At 32.9% G+C, this 23,725-nt stretch overlaps 4 protein-coding genes and 1 non-coding gene across 5 annotated transcripts; 4 read left to right on the forward strand and 1 right to left on the reverse strand.

The window, feature by feature from the left end:
• Nucleotides 1-3,365: 3,365 nt before the first annotated feature.
• On the forward strand, nt 3,366-5,076 carry LOC114376970 (phospholipase A1-Ibeta2, chloroplastic-like). The gene has a single exon (XM_028335316.1). The coding sequence runs from the start codon at nt 3,477-3,479 to the stop codon at nt 5,046-5,048; it is 1,572 nt and encodes a 523-aa protein (XP_028191117.1). The 5' UTR covers nt 3,366-3,476; the 3' UTR covers nt 5,049-5,076.
• Nucleotides 5,077-6,442: 1,366 nt separating this feature from the next.
• TRNAE-CUC lies at nt 6,443-6,515 on the forward strand. The gene has a single exon. It is a non-coding gene; the product is annotated as a tRNA-Glu (tRNA).
• A 2,932-nt stretch (nt 6,516-9,447) lies between these two features.
• On the reverse strand, nt 9,448-12,575 carry LOC114377335 (monooxygenase 2-like). The gene is given in 6 exon segments (XM_028335800.1): nt 9,448-10,159; nt 10,269-10,479; nt 10,605-10,767; nt 11,828-11,893; nt 12,008-12,154; nt 12,232-12,575. Coding segments are annotated over 6 exon segments (1,290 nt in total). The 5' UTR covers nt 12,432-12,575; the 3' UTR covers nt 9,448-9,656.
• Nucleotides 12,576-16,398: 3,823 nt separating this feature from the next.
• LOC114375456 lies at nt 16,399-18,042 on the forward strand. Its single transcript, XM_028333237.1, has 2 exons — nt 16,399-17,006; nt 17,291-18,042. The coding sequence occupies exons 1-2, from the start codon at nt 16,539-16,541 to the stop codon at nt 17,927-17,929; spliced, it is 1,107 nt and encodes a 368-aa protein (XP_028189038.1). The 5' UTR covers nt 16,399-16,538; the 3' UTR covers nt 17,930-18,042.
• Nucleotides 18,043-18,045: 3 nt separating this feature from the next.
• LOC114376504 lies at nt 18,046-22,535 on the forward strand. The gene is made up of 8 exons (XM_028334659.1): nt 18,046-18,059; nt 18,660-18,768; nt 18,860-18,938; nt 19,691-19,740; nt 19,830-20,165; nt 20,661-20,699; nt 20,855-20,969; nt 22,489-22,535. Exons 1-8 carry the CDS (start codon nt 18,046-18,048, stop codon nt 22,533-22,535), a joined length of 789 nt encoding a protein of 262 aa, XP_028190460.1.
• Nucleotides 22,536-23,725: the final 1,190 nt, after the last annotated feature.

The raw sequence follows: 23,725 nt of genomic DNA on the forward strand, positions 1-23,725 counted from the left end.
TAATACTTAATAAATAAAAAATTTCGTTAATTTTGTTAGTTATACTCCTTATTTAATAAACCTTACTCGTAATTTTTTTATTTTTAGTCCTTTTTAAGCTAATGATAAAAATGTGTCATGAAACATGTTTAAGTATTGTAACTCTATTATAAGGAATTTGTGTTTTAACGTCAGTTTTTGATTGATGCTAAAACACAAAAGTAAATACTAAATAGACATTAATGTTGACTTTATTGTCACTTTTGGAAGTAAGTAAACCTTGTATGGGTTAACGATTTGGGTGGGTAGAAGAAAATCAATAAGAGAATAAAGGATCAAACTTTGTTGTATGCAATCCTAATTTTGTTGTTTAGTAAACTCGTATCCTTACAAATTGTTTGCAAAGGAAAAACAATAGGTGGAGAGTTATTTTAGTCCCTCTAACTTTATTGTGGCAATAGGAAAACACTTTTCAAAATAACTTGCTTTTTTTTGGTCAGCCAAATAAAAAGTATATTTTTAATTAAGATAGGCACAACAAGGGTACCTAGCTAACCCATATACATGGGCAAAAACCTTGACACCATAGTGACAAAACCCCTTATACTCCAGATAACTCTCATTCCTCATCAAATGCATTATCCATGAAATATTGTTTGTCCTTTTGGTTGTAAGTTTGAAAAACAATTTAAACATTAGAATCATTTTTTGGGCTGTTTTATTTTCCTCATCACTGATAAAAAGGCTACAGACACGAGCTCACGTAACAGAATAACCCTAACAAACTTTTATATCATCAAACGATATATGTCCTTTTTCCAACAAAAAAAAAGTAAATGATTGAAATTAAAATTAATTAAAATAGCATTTAATATACAAATTTAACTTGCCTTATATCTAACATTATTTTTAGAAATATTTCTTATATTGATTGGTATTAAAAATAGTTTGTACGAGATCCCCTAATAAATAAAAAAGTTTGTACGAGATAGTTATATTTTAAGGTGTGGTTTAACTCTTCCCATTCCTGACTCCACACATGTTCACTCACTCTGTCACAGAACGTAATTGCTTGATTGCTTTTCTATTTAGTCTTTTTTATTCGCACTCCATTGTCTCTCTACTCTTGTAAATATATATAGGTAATGTTACTTTATCTTTTGAATATGAAAGATCTATTTTTATAGGGGGAAAAAACACTGTTCGTATATGATTATATTTTGGATTATTCGTAAACTACCCGATGGTTGAGCTCCATGCATGTTACATGTATGATGTATATACTGTATGGGCAATTAATATGTTTGCATTGGAACGGATATTATTAAAAAAGAAAGTTTAACTAAAGAGAATAAATTTGAAAGCATAAAAAGAATAAAGCAAGGCGTCCAACATAAGACCATGAATTCAACCTCGCATCCGGCGGCATTATCCAAAAGTTCAAGCATAAGCAATTAAGCATAGACTTAAATGCTAGCTTTAGTATGCAGTGCAATAATTTACGATCGTAATATTAGACTCTATTGCATGTGGGAATTGAATAGGTAAAGATATAGGCCACCAACGCACAACTAAGACAAACAGAAAGATGCCCTACCTATGGGGAGGTTTTCCTTATTTTTTGTGAGTTTTGGCCTTTGACGCAAGTATTTGACTTGACTAGACTTATTCCATTTTTTTGTGTATTCAATGTTCAAACTCCTTTGGTGCAACATTAAAGGATCAAATTTTTTGGCCTAAAATGGAATGTCCAAGTGTCTAACACATATATGTTGCATGCTTGAGTCTTGAATATATGTTAAACGTCAAAGCGATATATCGAAGTTTCAAACCAGATTGAGGCACAAACTTAATCGCATTAATGAGATGTTCTCATTAGTCCGAAGAAAAGTAACGTTGTTTGACAATTGACATCAAACGATTTTTCAATATTTTAGGTATATATTATTATTTAATCAAATCAATGAAACTGACTATATGTTGGACGCACATAATGACATCAATATTTTGTAATTAACTGTTTGCCTATAAAAAATTGTAATTAATGTTTTTTCAGCTATTATTAAAATTTTATAATTCAATAATTCATATTTGAATAATTTTTTGTAATTTTTTTGTTATACGATTTTACCAAAAGGAACAGAAGATTGACTTACACAAATATTATATTTATACCATTTTTAATAAAAAGTTATATCATGGGAAGGATAAAGAGAGAAAAGAGAAGTAATATATAATAAGATAATTAATGTAATAATAAGAAGAGATAAAAAAAGAAAGAAAAAAAAAGTAGCGTAGGAAAACATAAGCCATGTTAGTGATGTTACAGTTTTGACCTTGGGAAGTTGACAACATTTACATATATTAATAATACTATTGTATTATATTTTTACGAGTCAAAGAGGTATAAATCCAACCCAATGCTGTGATGACATTATGTTATAATATCTTGATTCCCAGGGACAAATATGTCATTTCACACAAAAGCGAGTAACAGCGTTACGCCGTGGCCGCAGACTTTTATGGAATGTGACTAGACTACAGCGTTCTCAGCTTCCCTTGCCAAAATATCGAAGGCAATATTCACACTCAAACTAAATCTCCCAGACGCGGTCCATATTAGTACCTTTAATTAATTTTTTTTTTCGGTGTACTTTAACAAAAGGTTTGTCTTTTTATTCCTTACAAGTAATAATTATTAGTAGGAAAAAAAAACTGTAGTATGTAGGAAGAAAAACAAAAATTAAAATTAAATTAATTTTAAAAAATTATACTGTTAATATAGGAAATGATTTTTATTTCACCAAAAAATAAGAAATATTTTTCATAATTATTCTTCTGAGAGTTTATCTTAAAAATTTTATTTAAGAATTTAATACCCATGTATTACCAAAATTTTAAATTATTCAGCAAAAAAAAGAATCAAAATTTTAAATTGTCAATCAATAAAAATTTATAATAAATATGATTTTTAAGTTGGCTAGTATACAAATCAATAAATTTAATACATTTACCAGTAATTTGTAATTTTTGTAATCAAGGATGTCCCTCAAAATACATAGTTAGAATTCCTAATTGAATATTTGACCACATATTCAAAGAAATCAAATATCTATCAAATTGTGTTGTAATTTATTAATAAAAAAATTGCTATTAATGTATACACTTTTTTTCTTTATTTAATATTTTTACAATTTATTCCTTAACAAATCTTAAAGGAATTTATTAATTAGAGAATATAAATGCTTAAAAAAAATAAAAATTCCTTGGAGGATATACGACATGATAGCTCTCCGTAATTATAAGGAAAAAACAATGACAAATTGGCAACCACCAATTACCAACATGGGAGTTTAGACCCACCTCTTTAAATACACCACCTATATGACTTGATCCATTCAATTTAACTCCTTGACGCTGTCTTCATCTGCTATCTGCACAATCGTTCATTCATTCATCTCTACAAAACCCACAATCCTCTCCTTCAACAATTCACGATGATGCAGATCAGCTCCACCGTACCAGCCCACAAACTTCACAAGTTCCAGGCAATAAGGTGCCCCAGCTTCAGCTTCAGATGCCAACAAGCTTCCTCTTCCTCCCTCAAACAACCTTCAATTTTTCAGACGAAGCCCTTCATCTCCACCGAGTCAACTCGCCTGCACCTCGCCAACCTCGACAAGCTCCTCGAGACCCAGAAGCCCGTGGTCCCACCAACCCAAATCCAACACCAACCAATCATCAACGATCCAAAGGAAAAGAAAGGAAGAAGCTTTTTGGAGGGTCTTGACTTGGGGAGGCTATGGCCGGAGATGAAAGCCACCGATGAAATGTCCCCGCGCCACCTCAAACGCCTCCAGCGCCTCCTCTCCATGACGGGGGAGTATTCCCCGAGGAACATCCTCGGCGGCCGCTGGAGAGAATATCACGGCAGCAACGACTGGAAAGGGATGTTAGACCCTCTAGACGAGAATCTCCGGCGAGAGGTCGTTCGCTACGGCGAATTCGTCCAAGCCGCGTATCAAGCCTTCCATTCAGACCCCGCCATGTCAACGGAGGAGCCGCCACATCCACAACACGTGGCACTTCCAGATAGATCATACCGAATGACCAAAAGCCTCTATGCAACATCATCAATTGGTTTACCCAAATGGGTAGATGAAGTGGCACCGGATCTGGGATGGATGACCCAGAGATCAAGCTGGGTCGGATACGTGGCTGTTTGCGAGGATAGAAGAGAAATAGCACGGATGGGAAGAAGAGACATTATAATCTCTCTTCGTGGAACTTCCACGTGTATGGAATGGGCGGAGAATCTCAGGGCCCATATGGTGGAAATGGGAGACGAAGAAGGAAAAGCCAAAGTAGAGTGCGGGTTCATGAGCTTGTACAAAACAAAAGGAGCACAGGTGGCGAGTCTGGCAGAATCCGTTGTAGAAGAAGTGAGGAGACTGATTGATCTTTACAGAGGAGAAGAGTTGAGCATCAGTGTGATAGGGCACAGCCTTGGTGCGACGCTAGCCTTATTGGTGGCAGACGAGATAAGCACGTGCTGCCCCAAAGTTCCACCCGTGGCTGTTTTCTCCTTCGGAGGGCCTCGTGTTGGTAACAAGGCCTTTGGGGATCGCTTAACCGCTAAAAACGTCAAAGTTCTAAGAATAGTGAACTCGCAAGACGTGATTACCAGAGTTCCAGGGATCTTTGTGAGTGAAGAGCTAGAACAAAAAATACGGAACGTTGGTGGTGGTGTGCTGGAGGAGAACACGCCGCTGGCTTACTCGCACGTGGGGACGGAGTTGCGTGTGCAGACCAAGATGTCGCCGTACCTTAAGCCCGATGCTGACATGGCCTGTTGTCATGACTTGGAGGCTTACTTGCACTTGGTGGATGGGTTCTTGGCCTCAAATTGTCCCTTCAGATCAAATGCTAAAAGAAGCTTAGCTAGGTTAATGCAAGACCAAAGTGCTAATGTCAAAAAATTGTATACTAGCAAAGCTAAATCCTTGACTGTCAATCTTAGTAGGCAGGGATCCATGTCTATGTCTAGTTGTTTGTCAAGTCCCTCTTAATCAAAACTCAAATGTTACATATGCACCATTTTCATGCTTCCCTTTTACTTGTTTTCTTGCCCAACTTTTCAAGCTAGAAAATACCTATATCATGCTATAGAATACCAAAATAATACTTAGACACCCAAAATATACATAGTAAGAGAGACAAAAGAGATAAAAGATATCAATATTATAACTGTATATAACATTTTTTACCATCCGGTTACGACTATCCTAATAATTGTCTATAACATTTTTTAATAACACACAAAAATTAATTATTTCTCGCCATGAAAACTAATCCAAACAAACTTTAAATCAATAAAAAAATCCAAAACGCACTAGTAATTGTCAAGTTAAAACTGACCTGGCATAGTGGCCACATTGAGACACTAATACATTACATTCTATAATAATATCAATCCATTATTTATGCGCCACTATCATTATTGATGTATATGTGATTGAGTATTTTAAAAAGGTGAGGGTCTATATTGCTTAATTTCGTATGTTTTCAATTTTTTTTAAATCAAATTATTTTTTTTAGGTTATAAATAAGCTAGAAAGAAATGTGCATTTGCAGGTAAGATATCGTGTCGAGTAATTTTAGTGTGCTGAATATCCTCCAATTTACCCTTCACATGTTTAATAATTGTTCTTGTGGACTTCTCCTTGCATTATTAATTTCAAAAGTTGATTTTAAATTCAAATCTATACATATCTGATTATTTTTTTTCCTGCTACCACTCTTTGATTTGTTCCAAAATGGTTTTGAACAGGGGATGGGAGAGAGACTCCTATTGCTTTCCAAACATTCAAATAATGTTATTCAATAGAGTTTAATAGCTCTGTATTTAAATAATTATCAGTAAAATATAATTTATGGTATTCTATTTCTGAAGAGAACAAAAGATTTTTTTTTTATTTGAGAAAATTTCATTGACATGCCTAAAAATCTAGCACACTTAATTTTGTCCAGCAATATTGCGATCCCAAAGTCAAAGACACGAATGGATACTTCCTTCGATCCCCCTTCACTATCATATTTTACTGCATTCAAAGTTTATTTGCAAAATAGAGAAAGACAAAGTCATGCATGATTACTTCCTTCTCTTCTTCACCATTTCATCAGAATAATGACTAATGTTAAATGGCTTAGTTGCATTTTTTTTCTTCTTTTAAGTTTAGATTGATTGTTATTGTGTTTTCTAAAAAAAAAAATGGTTCTTTTAAATTAATTATAAAAACGAGAATTTATAGATTTTAATAGAAAATAAAGGTTAGGAAGCAGATTAAATTTACACAAATTTAGAAATAAAATAATTAAATAAAAATTAACAAAAATATAATGCATTAGTACTTTACGTAATCGTTAATTAGTTGTATTTGATATTAGAGGACAACAACATATCTCCGTTGTAGTCTAGTTGGTTAGGATATTCGGCTCTCACCCGAAAGACCCGGGTTCAAGTCCCGGCAACGGAATATTTTTTAGCTTTTTTTTCCTTTCTTTATGTACAGTTCACTTCCTAAAGTGAACGAGGTAATGCAATCCGATCAAAATCGATTTTGACTAACCCATCCGATCAATTCAATCGGTCTGAATTAGCAATTGAACTGTAACAACTATAAATTGATTTTTTGTGACCCGACTGAATTTTCAAACTGAGTATGCTGTGGAAAGTTTTAAGTTTTCTATGGTATAATATGAATTTTATAAGTTTATAAAATATGAAATTTCCAGGTTATGATCTTTTTGTTTCTTTAAACAAAAAAAGTTATGTTCTTTTGGAACATAACTTTTTCTCCCGATTATTCATTGATTTGATATGTAAAACATTTGATCGTTGGTTGAGTTTAAACGTCTTTTTTTCTCCCAAACTAAATAGAACTAGAAAGGGAGACGTGTATTTTTTTTTTAATTTAAATGTTTAATTTTGTTAAAATACAATTTTTGTTCCTCTATTCTCTTACCTTTATACTTTTAGTCCCCTCATTTTTTAATGAAGATATTTTATCTTTTACTTTTAAAAAATCAACAATTTTAATTTTTGTGATCAATTTTAATTATGTATATGCCAAATATTTTTTTAAAATTATTTAATTGGTTAATCAGCTTAATTTATTAAAATATATTTTAAAAAATACATATTTAATAAGTCTGAAATTGAGCTAGAGAACTAAAATTGTAGATATTTTTAAAAGAAAATGAAACATATCAATTAAAAAAAATTAAAATTATGAATTTTTAAAAATTACAAATTTAAGAAAATAATGGAAAATATTTTAGCCTTTATAAAAAGATGAAGATGGATGCAATACAGAGATGTCCGCAAAGGCAAGCATTGCACGAAACTTCTCTAATGCCTTTTATATATTTTATTTGAGAAAAGAGAAGAAAATGGTTGATAGATCCGATTAAAACAAAGTCACATGTCTAATACACTCTCTTGCACAACGATAGTCTTTTTTTTTTTTTTTTCTGTTCTAATATCTTTTTAGCTTTTGCGTAAGTTCCACCAAACGCTCATCTCCTCTTACATCTTGCTTGGGAAAAAAATGTTGTCGAGAAAACTTTATGTTTTACCATTGCCACTGACTCATACGTTCTCTATGGTGTTTTTAAAATTTCTCAAACATACATATAGTTTTGAAAAACATCCTTTCTTTTTACAATTTCCATGACTATAAATATTGTTATTCATTCCTTTTTGCTACTTCAATTGTGCGAATCGCAAAATCTTCGCCTATCATTGATTATTATCCACGGTAAACAATGTTACTATAGACAAAACATGATATCACAAGAAAAAATGTAAGTACCATAAGCAAAAGCTAGATAAACATTTTTTGTGTTCCCATAAGCAAAAAATGTAAGTACCACAAGAAGGAAACTTTTTTTTTTTGTGTGTGTGTGTGTGTATGTTGGCACTCCTTCAACAAAACAAAAAGTTGTAAGTCATAAAAGATAAGAGAAGAGGACTTCATCACTGAAATGGTGAAGAAGTAGTGGTGCGTGTCAATAGATAGAAATACACCACACTTTCATCATTTTTAAACGGTTTTTTAAAAAAATAACAACTTATATTGAAGAAAATTTTTGTAACCAAACAATTCATTTATTAATATATTTGTGCATTAAAAAAACAAATGTTACTAAATTAGTTATTTTTATAGTATATTTATTATAACAAATTATTTCTTCATCGAAAGTAATTAATTGTAAAAAAAAATGATTATATAAATAATGCCGGCACCGAGAAAAATGCGATGTGGTACTGAAAAATGTGAGAAAAGCGAAGCGAGTACGCAAGTGATAGGAAGGAGTGGAGAAAGAGAAAGATGAACATGGGACTGATTCGAAAGAAAGCATTCCTTAACACACACTCTGTCTTTCTCTTTGGGTACTAATCCTAAACCTTGTAGTCTTATTCCTATGCGGTGTGGCCAATCAACAAAGCAACACAAGAAGATATTATTATGCAGAGGTCGTGGAATGGTAGTGTTTGGCGTAAGACATCGACATCGTTATCCTTGACGCCCAACACCTGCTACCCACATACGATCCCCTCTCCCACGTTGCCCAGTGAGACTTCTCTCGTCTCAGATCAGCTCAAAACGCTGTCCATCTTATCCCTCTCCTCGTTCTCCTCTGCGCCATCATCCTCTGCTCCCCCCAACAACCACTCTTCATAAATCAAGGTGAACAAATAATACAAAACAAAATCTCGCCAATTTCTCTTTCTTTTTTTAGTTTTAACGCCTCTAAATATCTTATTTTACCGATTTCAGATTTTGAATTTTATGGATGAACGATTTCAGACTATGGTCAACGTTTGATTCATGAAACACAGAGGTCAGCGTATATTTTTGTATTATGTTGACTTTTCCCCAGGAATCCTTGGAAGGAAGCTACAGTGAAGAAAACCTACCACAAGATTTTTTTTTTGTTATGTATCATGTGCTTGCACTGGAATCTAGATAGAAAATTTATCGAATTGTGTAGTACTATAGATTGCTGTATGTTTATTCATTCAAAAACCCTCTTCAATTTTGACGCTATTACACGACTTTGTTGATTTATCAGAAGGAAAGCTCATGTTTTAAGTGGAGAAATTATGGCTATTTAAACAAATTTATGCAATTGCTTTTACAACAAAGGAGATAGAAAAAGAAGTGCGAGATAACATGATTACTATGATAGAGATATAAAAGTTAATGTTGGAAAACGTTCTAACAAATGTCGTATGATTTTAAGTGTATTTGGAATAACTCTTAATGCATCTGTTGTTAGTGTTAGTGCTTTATGGTATCAGAGGTATTCTTTTTCACTAAGCAAAATCTCACGTGATTCAACTAATAAATCTCCAATAATTGGTGAGAGTATACTAGATCTTCTTTTGGCAAGCCAATCGTAACGTAACAGAAAAATGGAGAAGTTCTCATAAAGTGTTTAATGTACTTATTAAAGATCGGTTAAATACAATGTTTACAACCTATAGAGTAATGAACATAAACTTATCTCTTTACACCCATTAAATGCAGTATATATATTGAACAGAAATGAAACTCTTGGCAACTACATGTTTCAATGTACTTGTCATTGCCAGCCTTGCTTTGTCTTGTTTATAGACCCTCACAGGTAAAATTTGTATGCTCCAGCAATGGCCCGAGACTGACTAGCTTAGGTATGACAATATTGTTCCTAACAGAACACACCACTGGGTTCTCCAACTGCAAAGCCGAACCCACAAGGTTCGCACTTATGGTTAGTGGGAATACACGGGGCCATCTTTCAGTGCCATATGGCCTGAAAGCTTCTTCCACAATGGGTCATCAGACATTGATGGCTCTGGCAAGCTTTTTAGCAAGAACCACTGAATCCTCAAGTGCACAACAAGCTCCTTGCCCTAGATTTGGAGTCATTGGATGCCAAGCATCTCCAACCACCACAACTCTTCCTGCAGAAGCAGGACTTATGGCTGGCCAAAGCCACCTATCTACCAATGGAGTCTTAATGACAGTGTCATCTGGCGTAGAATCAACCATGTTCAATAGCTCTGAAGGCCAATTCTTCACCAGTTCCTTAGCTTGCTTCTTCAACTCCAATGAATCAGTTATTGTTGGACCTGCCATTAAACATACTCAGCTATTTTTCACAAGAAGATGGCATATCATGCAAGTTCCAATTATGAACTCAGTGATATAACCATGCATTTTGTTGTTTATATTAAGAACCAGGAGATGGACTATTGAAGCAGATGAACCAGTAAACTTTGGTTGGAGAAACAGGAACAAAGCCAGCGCGCAACCTTCTTCCGTAGATGTAATTCACTCTTGGTCCAAAATATTGTGCATCTGGATAAGATGCAAGTCCAACATACTTGGGCTCAGGAAACCCCATCCATTTAGCTATTGGTGATCGAATTCCATCGCACTCTATCACAATCTGTTCATAGATATTTAAATCAATTTTCCTTTCAGGGCCAGAGCTTCATAAATTGGCCATTATGTTTCATTTATGAATAACTAAATATGTGATGAATGACTCCTAATTAAATCAGAATGACTAACCCTTGCAAGCAGCTTAGACCCATCCACAAGTTCCAACAAGGTATCCCCGTTTGGACTGGCTTCAATCCTTTGCAATTGTGAAGAATATTGAACGCTATCCCGAGGTAGCTGACTAGCCAAGGTTTCCAAAAGCACTCTCCTCTCAACTGCACGTACCTCTTGGCTGCATTTCATCAGTTATTATTATTCATCCTCAACAAAGCTTATATAGCCTTTAATATACGAATAACCAATGCTAATTGACAATTACACTTGTAGAAATACTTTATTACTTAAGCTCTTATAAGTAAATGTTAGAACAAAGGATGAAAGTTTGAAAAAAAAAAGGAGAAAAAAAAGGACTTCAAGTCCCACATCGCTCAAGATAAACATTTGAATAGTATTACACTCCCTGTATATAGAAAACTCATTTCTTCATTTTGCCTTGCCCCAGTTGAGAAACATTTCCTCAACTTTTCTTTCTCCTTCTCATATTTTAGCCGATGCATTTCCGGCAAACTTCTCCCTCTTTCTTTCTATTGTTTTATAATTTCGGTTGGCTATAATAGTGATTTTTTAAGTCATATTTTTGGTTGGCTATAAGAGAAATTTTTCAAGTCATATTTTTTGGTTGGCTATTAGAATGACTTTTCTAGTCATATTTTCGGTTGGCTATAAGAGTGACTTTTCTAGTCATATTTTCGGTTGGCTATTAGAGTGACTTTTCAAGTCTTATTTTCAGGTGGCTTTAGAGTGACTTTTTAAGTCATAGAAGAGGGTGTAATTCTAGAAAGGTTCCCTCAGTGCAGTGGGAATCTTATATAGTGATCTGGACTGTTTCTGCTTGCACAATTTTTGGCAGTGCCACGAAACGTCTTAAAGAAAGCGACATTGTCCGCGACTCAACCAGTAATTTTTTCGATTTGCCATAAACTATTATTCCAACAGTAAAAATAAAAGGAAAAACAGATTAAGCTTTTTTCAGAAGTTAAAATTTGGATAAACTAATTGAGAGGGTTTATATAAATTAGTTTATATTTAAGTTAATTTTAATTTATGCAAGAAGCTTAGTTCATTTCTTTTGGTTGCCCATGGTATCCTTGGCCTAACAAGACTAAATTGATGCACTTCCATACGCACTAATAAACAAGGATCGAACTCCTAACAACGTGCATAAAGAACATAATTATCTATCAATCATACACCATGAATTCATTATTTTATCAACACACCATCGTAAATACCTTTGATCCTCTTGTTTGAAATTGAAGGCGCGTAGTTCCCTCCCATCCACGGACTTCACCACCATCCTGTACAGCTGATATTGTGAACCAGATCAAGCTCAGCTGGTAAACAAAACATTAATAAAGAATTAAGCTTTTCCAAAAGGGGCACGGGGGTTAGAATCATGTTCATGTATATACCCTTGAATTTCTAAGAATTGAGTTCTGAGATCATTAGCTGCACCAATTGCATCAAGTACCATCCATCCGTTTTTGAAAAGGGTGAGTGAAGTTCCACCGGTTCGAAGTGACTCTGCCTGCTCCAGCACCAGGGACAGAACTCCAAGCCTGATGCATAAATGAATGTAACTAAGAGCATAATATATAATTAACAGTGAAGAGAAAAAAGATTGGGGAGCTACAACCTATGAAGGGACAGAGCAGTTGCAAGGTCGGCGATCCCAGCACCCACGACCACAACTTGTTCCTCTCGGACATCATCAGTTTGAGATTGAGGCTTTATGGCTTTGTAACTTGTGCGGGTGAACAATGTTTCGGTGTGACAAGGCGGTGAGGTGTGACATTTCAGAAAGACAAAAGGCGAGGTTGTTGTTGTCGTAGCCATGATATGTTCAGTCCAGTTGTGATTGGTGGCTGCAGCCACGCCATATGCATTACGGTCGTGGAAAGATAGGGGTGCGTAGTGTCCATCCTTGGACCATACAAACTAGCGGTGAATCTTTCTAAAATTTAAAGATATGTGTATGTTATTGTGTGATTATCTCATTCAATCAACAATTGTTAAGAACGCGCGGAGTATTATTTTAGTACCACCTAGTGCTTTCAGTAGTATAACTCTCAAGTAGTTTTTAACAAATATAACTCAGGTAGTTTTAAGTTTTAACAAATATACTTCTTTTTTTTTTACTGGTCCATTTTGTGTCTATCCTTATTCCATGTATTTTATAGCCTGAAACAAACTCCATTTTGGAGTGAGATCTAACAGAGGGCGTGAGGAGAAAAGTGAAAAGTGAAGAGGAGGGGGGATAAGGGGTGAGATTAACAAAAAAAAAAAAGGAAAAGGAGGTATATTTAATAACTTTGTGAGGTATGTTTAACAATTGTCCTACGGTATAGGTGATGTTTTCCAGGTCCAATGGGTCATTTTTTGAGTTGGGTTTGGGTCGAAGGAATCAAGAGATAAAAAAGTGTCTTTTTGCAATTTACAACCACAATTTATTATGTTACACTCTTCTTCTTTTTTTATATTTTTTATTACCATTTTTTTTCATAAAAATCTGTTTTTTTAGGAAAAATTACATTTTTGATCTTCCAATTTGTCTCCAATTTCGATTATGGTCTCCCTTTAAAATTATTGACGAATTTTGTCCTCCTATTTTGTCCAATCACACAATCTTGATCTCCCAATCCAAGACGTTGACTGTTACAAAAGAATATTGATTGTCACGTGTCATGTTCTTATTAGATGATGACTGTCATATATCATGTTTTAATTGGATGTCGAATCCATGAAAGATGAAATGCATTATTGTTGTCATTGGTCAATCAGAACATGACACGTGACAGTCAACATTCCATTGTAATAGTCAACGTTCTGGATTTGAAGACTAAGATTGTGTGATTGGATAAAATAGGAGGACAAAATTCGTCAATAATTTTAAAGGGGGATCAAAATCAAAATTGAAGACAAATTGGAGAATCAAAAATGCAATTTTGCCTCTTTTTTTTATCCATATTCATGATTGTTTAAACCTTATTTTGCTTATTTCATCTTTATTATTTTTTGAACCTTAGTTTTGCAATCCCAATCCCTCATCTACATTTCTAAGAAAAATGGATAATTAGGTAAATTTATGTAAAAAAAGGAAAGAGGAGAGTACTTAGTAAAGTAAGAAATGTAAATAGAAAAACCTTAAAAAGATTTTTTTACAAAGAATGGATTTAAAAATTTTATTTTTTAAAAATAGAAAACATAAGGTGAGTTTGATAATTAAGGGATAAGAGAAAATGAGAAATGCCGCAAGTTCAATTTCATCGGCTAACAAAACCTAATATTCTAATAATCTAATATTTTTCGATAAAAAAACTAAGTAAGCCCATTCCTTGATTTTTTTTTTTTTTTTGTTGATGGTTGGGTTCAATATATTTACCAAAGTTATAACATAACTGAAAACTTAAATAACGCTTACAAAAAATACTTATAAATTTCGACAAAATCCTCAAGCCTTGAATGTAAGAGCAAACAAAAGTGTGTAATTAGGAGATATAAACACATCATTTTGTAATTAAGGGATTTAGTTGAGTAAAATCTTAATTATTGTAATACTCTATTACGCGTTTGGTTGTTATAAATAAAAAACACACATAATTTTGTACGTCATGATTCGAATTGATGTGATTATGAATTTATAATTATCCATTACTCATAGTTCTTTATCGAATCTCATAATTAGAAATAAAGTAATAAAAACATATTTATATAGTACGCATTAAACATTGATAGTATAAAAACTTATCATATTTTCTTGAAAGCAAACTATTCTGCTATTATCTATTTTTAAAATTTTATCATATACGCCTTGTAAAATACAAAAAAAAGTTAAAAAAAATCGTAAATCATAACAATTTTTTCTTCCTTTTAGCACCATTTATGTGTCTAATCATGTAATTTTATCTGTCTGGTGGACTTGTAATAAATAGGTGTGAAGTAGTTGATCCATGTGTCTGTTTTAATTAAATAGCAACAAATACAGTGTTGAATTTTAAGAGTTGATCACGGTCCCATCGACCATCGTTATCGTCCTCCATTACATTTCCTAAAATAAAAATTAAAATATTCATAACTAATCTGCGGTAGCATCGGTCATTTATATATATAGCCGTTGTAATCAAGGTTAAAAAATTAACAAATAAACAAATTGACAATGCTACAATTTAATGCATCATTAACAATAGAGATTAAAACTCTCTCTCTCTCTCTAAAATGTTAAATTATTGTTATTTTCTTATGAATAATTCGATTTATAGTCATATTATAGAAAAATTTAGCTATGAAAAAAAATTATAATTAAAAATATATATTTTCAAATATTGTTATATCATTTTACTGTTTTTTTATATCATCCTAAGAAAAAAATTATTTATATTAAACAGATTCCATCCCTTTATAGATAACAATCATTTTCAAGTAAAAAATTTATTTTTCTTCTGTTGTTTCTTTTTAAGTGCAAATTTACAAGTTAAAGGACATTATTAAATGACTAGACATGCTGTAAGGTGGGATGCATGGTCACGAACGAGGAGGGGAGTTGGAATAATTTCGTATAATTTATTATCGCATTTATTACGGTTTCTCCAAATTTGCATGAAAACAATTAAACAAATATGAATAAAGATAACTATAACTATTTCAATATAGAAGTTTTCTCTTTTCTTGTTTCTTTTTTTTTTTTTTGGCGATTTCTTTTCCTTTTTATACTGATACACTCATTCGTATTTTTAGAGACAGAAATTTGTTTGCGAATAGCACAATTAACGGGCTAACAATAACAATTAACAGGGAGAAAAAGAAAGAAAAAAAAAAGTGTCATTGTGCTTGTGCTGTCGCCGTTCATGCATCCCCTCATTTCTTTTATAAAGAAAAAATATATATTTCTTGTTTACTTTTTATTTTTCAGAAATAGTAATCATGTGAAGAATTTTTTTTAAATTTTTATTTAATTGGTGAACATTATTAGGATAAATTAAAATATTTTTTAAAATGGGGCGATAAAAATAAAATAAAAATATTTGAATAGTTTTTTTTTGTCGCTGACTTTAAAGAACTTTCGCATTTCCCGCCGATATTCCAGATCTCCAAGTGGGCCTTTTCATGGGGCTGTCGGGACAGTGCCTTTCAGTTCTGTTCAGGGCTTCAGGCTGTCAAATAACAAAATTTAAACCTTTTCTATTTATTATTAAAATAAAAATTGTATTTTTGCTTCTCTTGAATTGTTCAGAAATTATCAGATTAAAAAAAGCCTCCTTCCTTCTGAGTTAAAATATAATCTTGTTTCTCATTTTTTATAGGCAAATTAATATTATTCATGAAATCCAATTGTGCATAAGAAGTGCTAAATTGAAAATAAAAAAAAAAGTTTATAAAATTGTATAGTATCCTATCACAAAATTACAAAATTAAGTATTTATACACTATTATCATTCGGTTTCCATATTTTATTAAATTCACAATTTTGATGATTTCATATTAAAATAAAAATATTTGATTTCTCTATTTTTAAAACTATAATTTTGATCCAATTTTTAATTTTTTCTGTTTTTTTATCCAATTGAGTACTAGCTAGATGTGTTTGGGACAATTAAAAAAAATAAATTATTTCAGTAATCAATTATAATTAGAATCAATCTTTATTTGCGTAAATCTAAGTATTTATTTAAAGTTTTATAATTTTGATTTCTCTATTTAAGTTAATTCTGTTGGAGACACACTGTACATATTAAATGTCGACACTTGGTACAAGTGATCATTTTTATTTGAGTTTTGCTACATATAGAGAATTAACCCATGAAAGAAGTTGGTTTCTCATGGTGAATCGTGTAGTTTTATTTTTGCTCGAGGACAATTGTCGTTATAAATGCCCATAACCTACGTTGCAAAAAACTATGATCAGTCTGAATTAGAGAACAATAGGTTTGGGAAAAATAAAACAATATGGAAGTGCATGAGAATGGTGGGTCTCCTAGGCAGAGCCAGAGCCTCTCAGAGTTGCAGATTGTGACTATGATGAGCGTGCCACCCCTCAAGATGACCGAACCACGAGCAGTTCGCAAAGTTTTGGTGAGTGAGGACAACACAAGGGCCATTCATGGATGCTACCAAGTAGTTATGTATTATGAGAATTTGAAGGAGAAGGAGCATGGTTGGTGTCTGGCTGGTTTGATTGTGGAGTCACTAGCCAGGGTTCTGTTGGATCACCCTCTACTCGCTGGTCGTCTTCAAAGAAGGGAAGACACCGGTTTCGAAATTGTGGCCAATGATTCTGGCATTCGACTCTTGGAGGCATGCTATCCGACCACCTTGTCACACTTTCTTCACTTGAATGAAGAACAACACCACCTTGTGTTCTGGAAGGAAATTGATACCCAGTATCCTCAGTTTTCTCCCCTGTTTTATGTCCAGGCAAATCTTATTTATTTTTAAGACAAAGCTTTTAATTATTTCAAAGTTCCTTATAGGAAAAATAATTGGAAACAAAATGCCAATTTTAAAACTAAAAAGTGAAAATAGAATATCAAAACAGAAGTAGGTAAACATTTTTTAGATCTAATAATATCATTATCTAGTCAGAATTCGAGTTTCGCTCTCTGATAATTTGTGTTTATCTTTAAGTTTAAGTGTTTTTTTTTTATATTTTTGTTTTTAGGTCTTTTGATTAATTTGAATGGATTGTTTTTAAATTTCAGGTGACCAACTTCGAATGTGGAGGATACTCGATTGGCATTAGTTGCAGCCTTCTATTGGCAGAGGTTTTTCTGGTGGAAAATTTCCTCGGAAAATGGGCTGAAATACACATGAACATGTCACCCCAACATGAAGAAATTCAGACACCGATATTTCACCACCCTCGTTTGAAAAATCCAGAGTCTCTCCCACCCGATATAATAAGCCGCACTCAAAGGCAAAACGGGGTTCAAAGCATGGTGTTCACAATCACTACCGAAGATGCAAACTTTAGCATGGAACTGTGGAGGGAATTGGCCATGCTTTGCGTTAAGGAAGCAGAACAAAAACTAAGCACAAATTTGGGTTCGGAGTTTTCTTTGGTCGTGAAAGAGTCTTCGGAGGTGGCCAAGGTAGAAAGTTGCTCAATGAATGGATGGAGTGTGGAGGGAATGAGGGTGAAGCATGAGATGAGTGCAAGCAGGTGGGAAGAGTTTGGAGTGTATGAGGTAGCATTTTTTGAGGGAAACAAACCTGTGCAAGTTTCTTGCTGGATTGACTCGGTGAGTGATGGCTATGCTATGGTAGTTCCACTCCCCTACCTCAAGCACAAAAATGCATGTGCTGTCATTGTAGTTTCACCCCCTCTTTCTTCCCTATGATTCTAGACCTACAATGTATAAGCCTATTATTTCTAATAAATTTTCTAGGCACCAAGGTTAAGGCCACAATGTATTATAAGGAATAATAAAAAGAGTTATACGTTATTGCCTAACAAATGGGTTTTATACCGTTATCAAATTATAATGGATTATATACGATGAATTTATTGATTTTTAAAATAACTTAAATGATAATTTATGATTAAATGATAAGATAAAATTATTAAATATTTTGTTTGATATTATATTAGAAAGAAATGATTATGTATCAATAGTATAAATTTTTTTATACATTCATTTAATCATAAGTCATAATTTATTATGTGATAAATTTATTAAATTTTAAAATAATTCAAATAATAATATGTGATTAAATGATAATATAAAATAAATTATTTTACATCTTCAATGCATAAATATTCATTTTTTTTTTATTTTAAACATTCCATTAATATTTTTTTTATTGTTTTTTATATATGACATAAAAAATCTTTTCATACTTATATTTTTTTATTCTCTCTAAGTGTAAGTGTTGAATAACATATTAACTATCTAGTAAACATTTTTATAAAAAAAATACTAATCTATAGGTTAGGGTCTGGTAGTTTAATTATCTATATAACTATATATAAACTCAATGGATTGTTTTGATATATACATTTTTATACTAATCTTATCTATAACTATATATAAAAACAATTGAGTGTTTTATATATATATTTTTTACCAGTACTTATTCGCTCCATGTAGGTGCAATACCTATGTTGAATCAAGTAATGAGTGCCACCAGAGGTGCCACCGATGCATTTTCTGGTGTTAGCAGGCATGTCAACACTTCTGTAAAAAATGCTGTTACTAACTTACTACTACCCGTCCACTTTGATTTTGCTGTAATGAAAATATTCATTTGTTGTATTTTATTTTATACAGTTGAGGAAGTTGGGAGCTAATAATGTTGAAGTGGGTGTTGGATGTGGAGTTGGTATGCCACATCAATTCTTTTCCAACTGTTTCACCTTTTTCTGATTTTCAGTTATGTGAGATATAATGTTGCATCCTATGAATTCCCTTCTTTAGCCTTTATGTTGGATATTCATGTCATTTGTTCAATTTTTTCTTGTTTGACTCATAATGTTCTATTGGTTTGGGCTTTGTCTTGGTAACTGTCATTTTGAACTATCAGTATTGGCAATGTGTTTAATTATTGCATTTTTCCATCTGAGTAGTTCCCAAAATTATTCATATATGGAACTGGAATTTTGGCGTTTCGGCATTTTATATGCTCAGAAAATCTAACAAATGCTCCTAGGTGGCAGCTTTTGAGTGTTTGCCTCATGAAATTGATTTTTAAACTATAAAAGGAACTATGGTTCACTGCATGATGTTACTCAGCTGTGATGACATTATTATGCAATGCACCAGAGAAAGAATTATATTGAACAAATTAAAATGTAATATTATACTTTACCATGTATCAAACACTAAAGAAAAAGAAAGTGGATTCTGTTTATGCTGTAGACTAAATTGGACCATGTAATATTATTCTCTAGAAATTGCCACAGCGTTCGTAAATCTCATGACACTGTAAACTCAAATGCTGATTATGCTTGAAACCTAGTTGTCATTTATATATCCTGGCCATATTTTCTTTGCCACTTGATATGGTGGATTCTGTTTGACTATTTCAGTTGACAAAGGCTCTCCATGTTTTACGCACTTGCTTTGGTTGATGGCTAAAGTTTTTTGTTTTTATTATGTCAGGTCTTGCTGTGAAACCAGTGGTTTTGAATCAAATTCAATCTTGTTTTGTAGTATGTGAATTTTTCTCTTGTCACAAAAAATTGTTATCTTCTATTTTTCCCTTTTATGTATCCCATGGCTAAAATCTTGAATTTTCTAGGATGTAATGACAAAGATGATGACAAAGATTGGACTTAGTCCAAGTTTAGCATTTAGTCAGGGTGCATTTCCACAATCCTTGCAAAGTGCTGTAAGCACAGTCAATACTAACCAAAGTTCTGCTGGAAGCATGATGCAGTTGGCAACTAAATCAACTGATCAAGTATCTCAAGGTCAGCCAGAGCCTCAACCTGTGCAAATTGGTTCTGATTTTGAAAATAATCCATTAAGAGGCACTGCAGTTGGCTCTGCATTTGGCAGCAGAACTGAGAAGGTTATTAGCAACTTTCTGCAAAATCCACTATTGAAGGGAGAAGGAGGAGGACTTGATGAAGCAGTATGCACTGATTCTCATAAATAACAATTAGATGCTATGCTTTTTCTTCTATTTATTCCAGCCCATTATTTTGATTTTTAATGATTTCTTGGTAAAATTTTTAAAATAACTTCTAAACTAGATTTTTCACTTACATGTAAACCTTGATACAAGTGGATGAAATGAAAGAATTTGCATTTTGTATTTGTACAGAATGTTGAAAGAAGAGATGTTGACCATAGGAGGCATTTGCTTCTTGAAAGAATTTTTATAATACACTATTTCCTTGCAATTAAGTTATTAATATGATCTTGTTAGAAGTCTTCTTGTTTATGAAATGTTTTTCAAAACTATAATGTGTACTACTTGACAAAATTATCATGGTTTTCCCAATCAATATGCATGTGAATGATAGATTGTTCATTTTTCTACATTATTCCCCCTTTCCTCTTTTTGTGAGTTTTTCCGTGGTTAATCAAATATTTTATGAAATTCAGATTCTAAGATACATTGAAGGTTGGACGTTTGCAGTCAGAAAGGACGATGCTTCAGATGGTAATTTTTATGTACAGTTAGTTAGATTCTCAATCTTATACCTAGGGGGTATCTATACTTTCTGTTGACCTTTTTAATGGTTCAGTAGCTTCAATTATTATTTCAACTTTGGACCCAAAAAAACTTATCATTTTAATTATTTTGTGTGAATTTAGGTTTTGAAACACCAGCAAATCATTGAAAAACTTGTGGAGGAAAATGAGAGGCTTCGGCGGATACTAATGGAGGACCTGAAAATACCATCTAGGAAACTTGAAGCAAGTTCTTCAGGTAGAACAATTACAAGAGAATTGGCAAGGAATACGGATTACAAACTGATAGTGGAAGACTATCAATTCCCAAGCACACAGTGCTCCCCAAGTCACTTACAATGACCCCACAATTCTAACAGAATTCCTCCCTATTCATTCTCTCTCATGCACATAGACATGGCAAGAAAACCCGTACTCGTGGGTATTCGCCCGAATCCGTCCCGACTTTGACGAGTAATACCTGAGTTGATCGGGTATGGGTTCGGGTTCGGGTTTTTCCTGATAACCAAAAGTCGGGTACGGGTACGGGTACGGGTATGGGATTACTAGACCTGTCCCGATCCCAAACCCGAACCCGCCCCGCCACTTAAAATCTTTAGAATTTTTGCATAATTTAATCAAAAGGCATATAACTTTTATTACTAGTTAATTTTATTTTAAAATTTTTACATAATTTAATATTATTTTCTTAACTATTTATGTAGACACACGCGTTATAATAAATTTATTGATATATAAGTAGTTAAAAATAAATGTTTAACAATCAATTTATTTTTTTCTAAAATCAAATTTTTAATATTTTTTTTTTTTAAAAAAATATTTTTCTAAATGGTGTGTGGAACGGGGTTGAGGATACCCGATACCCAACGGGTACCCGACGGGTACGGGGATGGGACAATAAACTCAAACCCGTCGGGTATCGGGTATGGGAATATGGTTGAGGAGTCGGAGTAAGTGATTGGAGAGAGAATACTCGTACCCGACCCACCCCATTGCCATGTCACATGCACATCAGGCATCAATCAGCCACGTCATCATTCTATATTCCCTTTCCTTTCTTTCTTTTGTAAACCCTCCATATCTTTGGTTTGGGCCCAATATCAAGGCCCACCTCTGGATCCATGTTTCTATCACAAGGTCCTTGAGATATTGACCATAGTCATTATCGTCCTGTGCTGCAAAATCGCTTCCGGTATTTTGTTAATAAATTTCTTTTGGGATCGCAAGCATAGAATGGATCGCGGATACTTGCTAGGATTTTTAAGTGGTTGCAGAAGACTCTTCTTATTTGCAGACCTTAATTTAGTGCTTATTACTAACCTACTTTTTTCTTTGTTTTCTTCTGCACTCAAAACAATCAGTACATGGAGAAACGAGTAGGTTAAGATTAAGAAACACGTGTTTGACAAATTCTTTTTATCACATTTTCTGTTATTGAATGAATTTTAAGTGGATCTTGCTAAATAAATTGGTATTAGCTAGCTTGCTTAAAACGTAATTCATTATTTGTATTTGCGTACGTTGTCAAGTCCAAAAGGAGAAAATGACGGTAAATAAGAGTATAGTTAAGAGACAAAATTTACTTTCTATATATAGTAATTGCTTAACATTCATATGTAAAGGACCATTGTTAATAAAACATTTATTTTTAACTAAAAGCATTCTCTAGTTGGATTGGTATATTATGTAAAAAAAAAAGAAGTTGGATTGGTATTACGGCTTGCTTGAAACATAATTTTGTTCATTTCTGTTTGCAGGTACCTTGCCTATTGCAAAAGGAAATAATGACGGTAAAAAAGAGTAGAGCTAAATGAAAATCACTACATCAAGACGTGGAATTTCTATGCCAAAGTATTACTTTGACAACTATATATATATTTTTTTCTTTTTGTTTTTAATACTGTAACAGCTTTCTGTAAAAAAAAAAAATACTGTAAAAGCTACGTTTCTTAAATGTGTCATCAATATGGTTCCATCAATTTTTTATTACTGTTAAATCGTTTTGTTTAGTACTGATTATGGATAATAACAAATAAAGAAAGAAAGAAAGAAAAAACATATAAGTGATATTATCAATGGATATTTCAACCACCGGTGTATACAACCTTTTTGATGGTGGCCAGCTGCCCGCCTCTGATACTCTAGATGAACTTCATGGCTTAGTCAGTCTCTTCAAAGCAGACACTTCTGAGGGTATGAGATGAAGTGACTTTTATTGGCCTTTTAAGAGCACTCTTTTGTAACCGTGATGAACTTTTGATTTCAGTCGAATGCTTTTTCCTGATTTGTGAGCACAACTACTCTCAGGCTTTTCATCCATTTTGGACTTAATTTAACTAACTTATGTGACCATATAAAGCTAATCTCGTAGCCTTCTTTCCAATAGCAACAAAATCTGCTAAATGACCAAATGAAATGAAGTTTTGGATCTTAGCTTTTGGATGATACTAATTTCAACTCATTCTAATACCTATGACTCACAAAAATGATTACATGAAATTTTAACCATATAAAATAATTATTATACATTAAATAATACAATATAACTAAAAATAGTTTGAATCATTGGATGATGACCACAAGATCCTGCAGTTACTTAGAAGTGCTGGGAATCTTAGTCTTGGTCTAAATTAATATAAACAATTTACTAAGCGTCATCTCCTTTCTCCAATCTTGACCTAGAAAGAAGTCATGTAAGTCCTGACATGAAAATAAAAGTTGCAGAATTCTTTATTATAGTTTCAATGAGATCAAGATCACCTCATTTTAGCATAATGTAACTCAAGATACTCGTACAGAATGAGGAAAGATCTTAAAAGGCCAACATTTTAAAATTAAGCATTAATTTATACAAAACCATCTCCATAACTTAGTGCGTGCTCGGTTTAGTGTGCGAGAATTAATTTTAAGTCTAAAATTAATTTTAAAAATACATTTTCATATAGATTAATTTTACTTTAGAGAAAATCAGAATTAATTTAAGGTTTAGAATAG

Source organism: Glycine soja, chromosome 11, assembly GCF_004193775.1.
Source record: "Glycine soja cultivar W05 chromosome 11, ASM419377v2, whole genome shotgun sequence".
NCBI lineage: Eukaryota > Viridiplantae > Streptophyta > Magnoliopsida > Fabales > Fabaceae > Glycine > Glycine soja.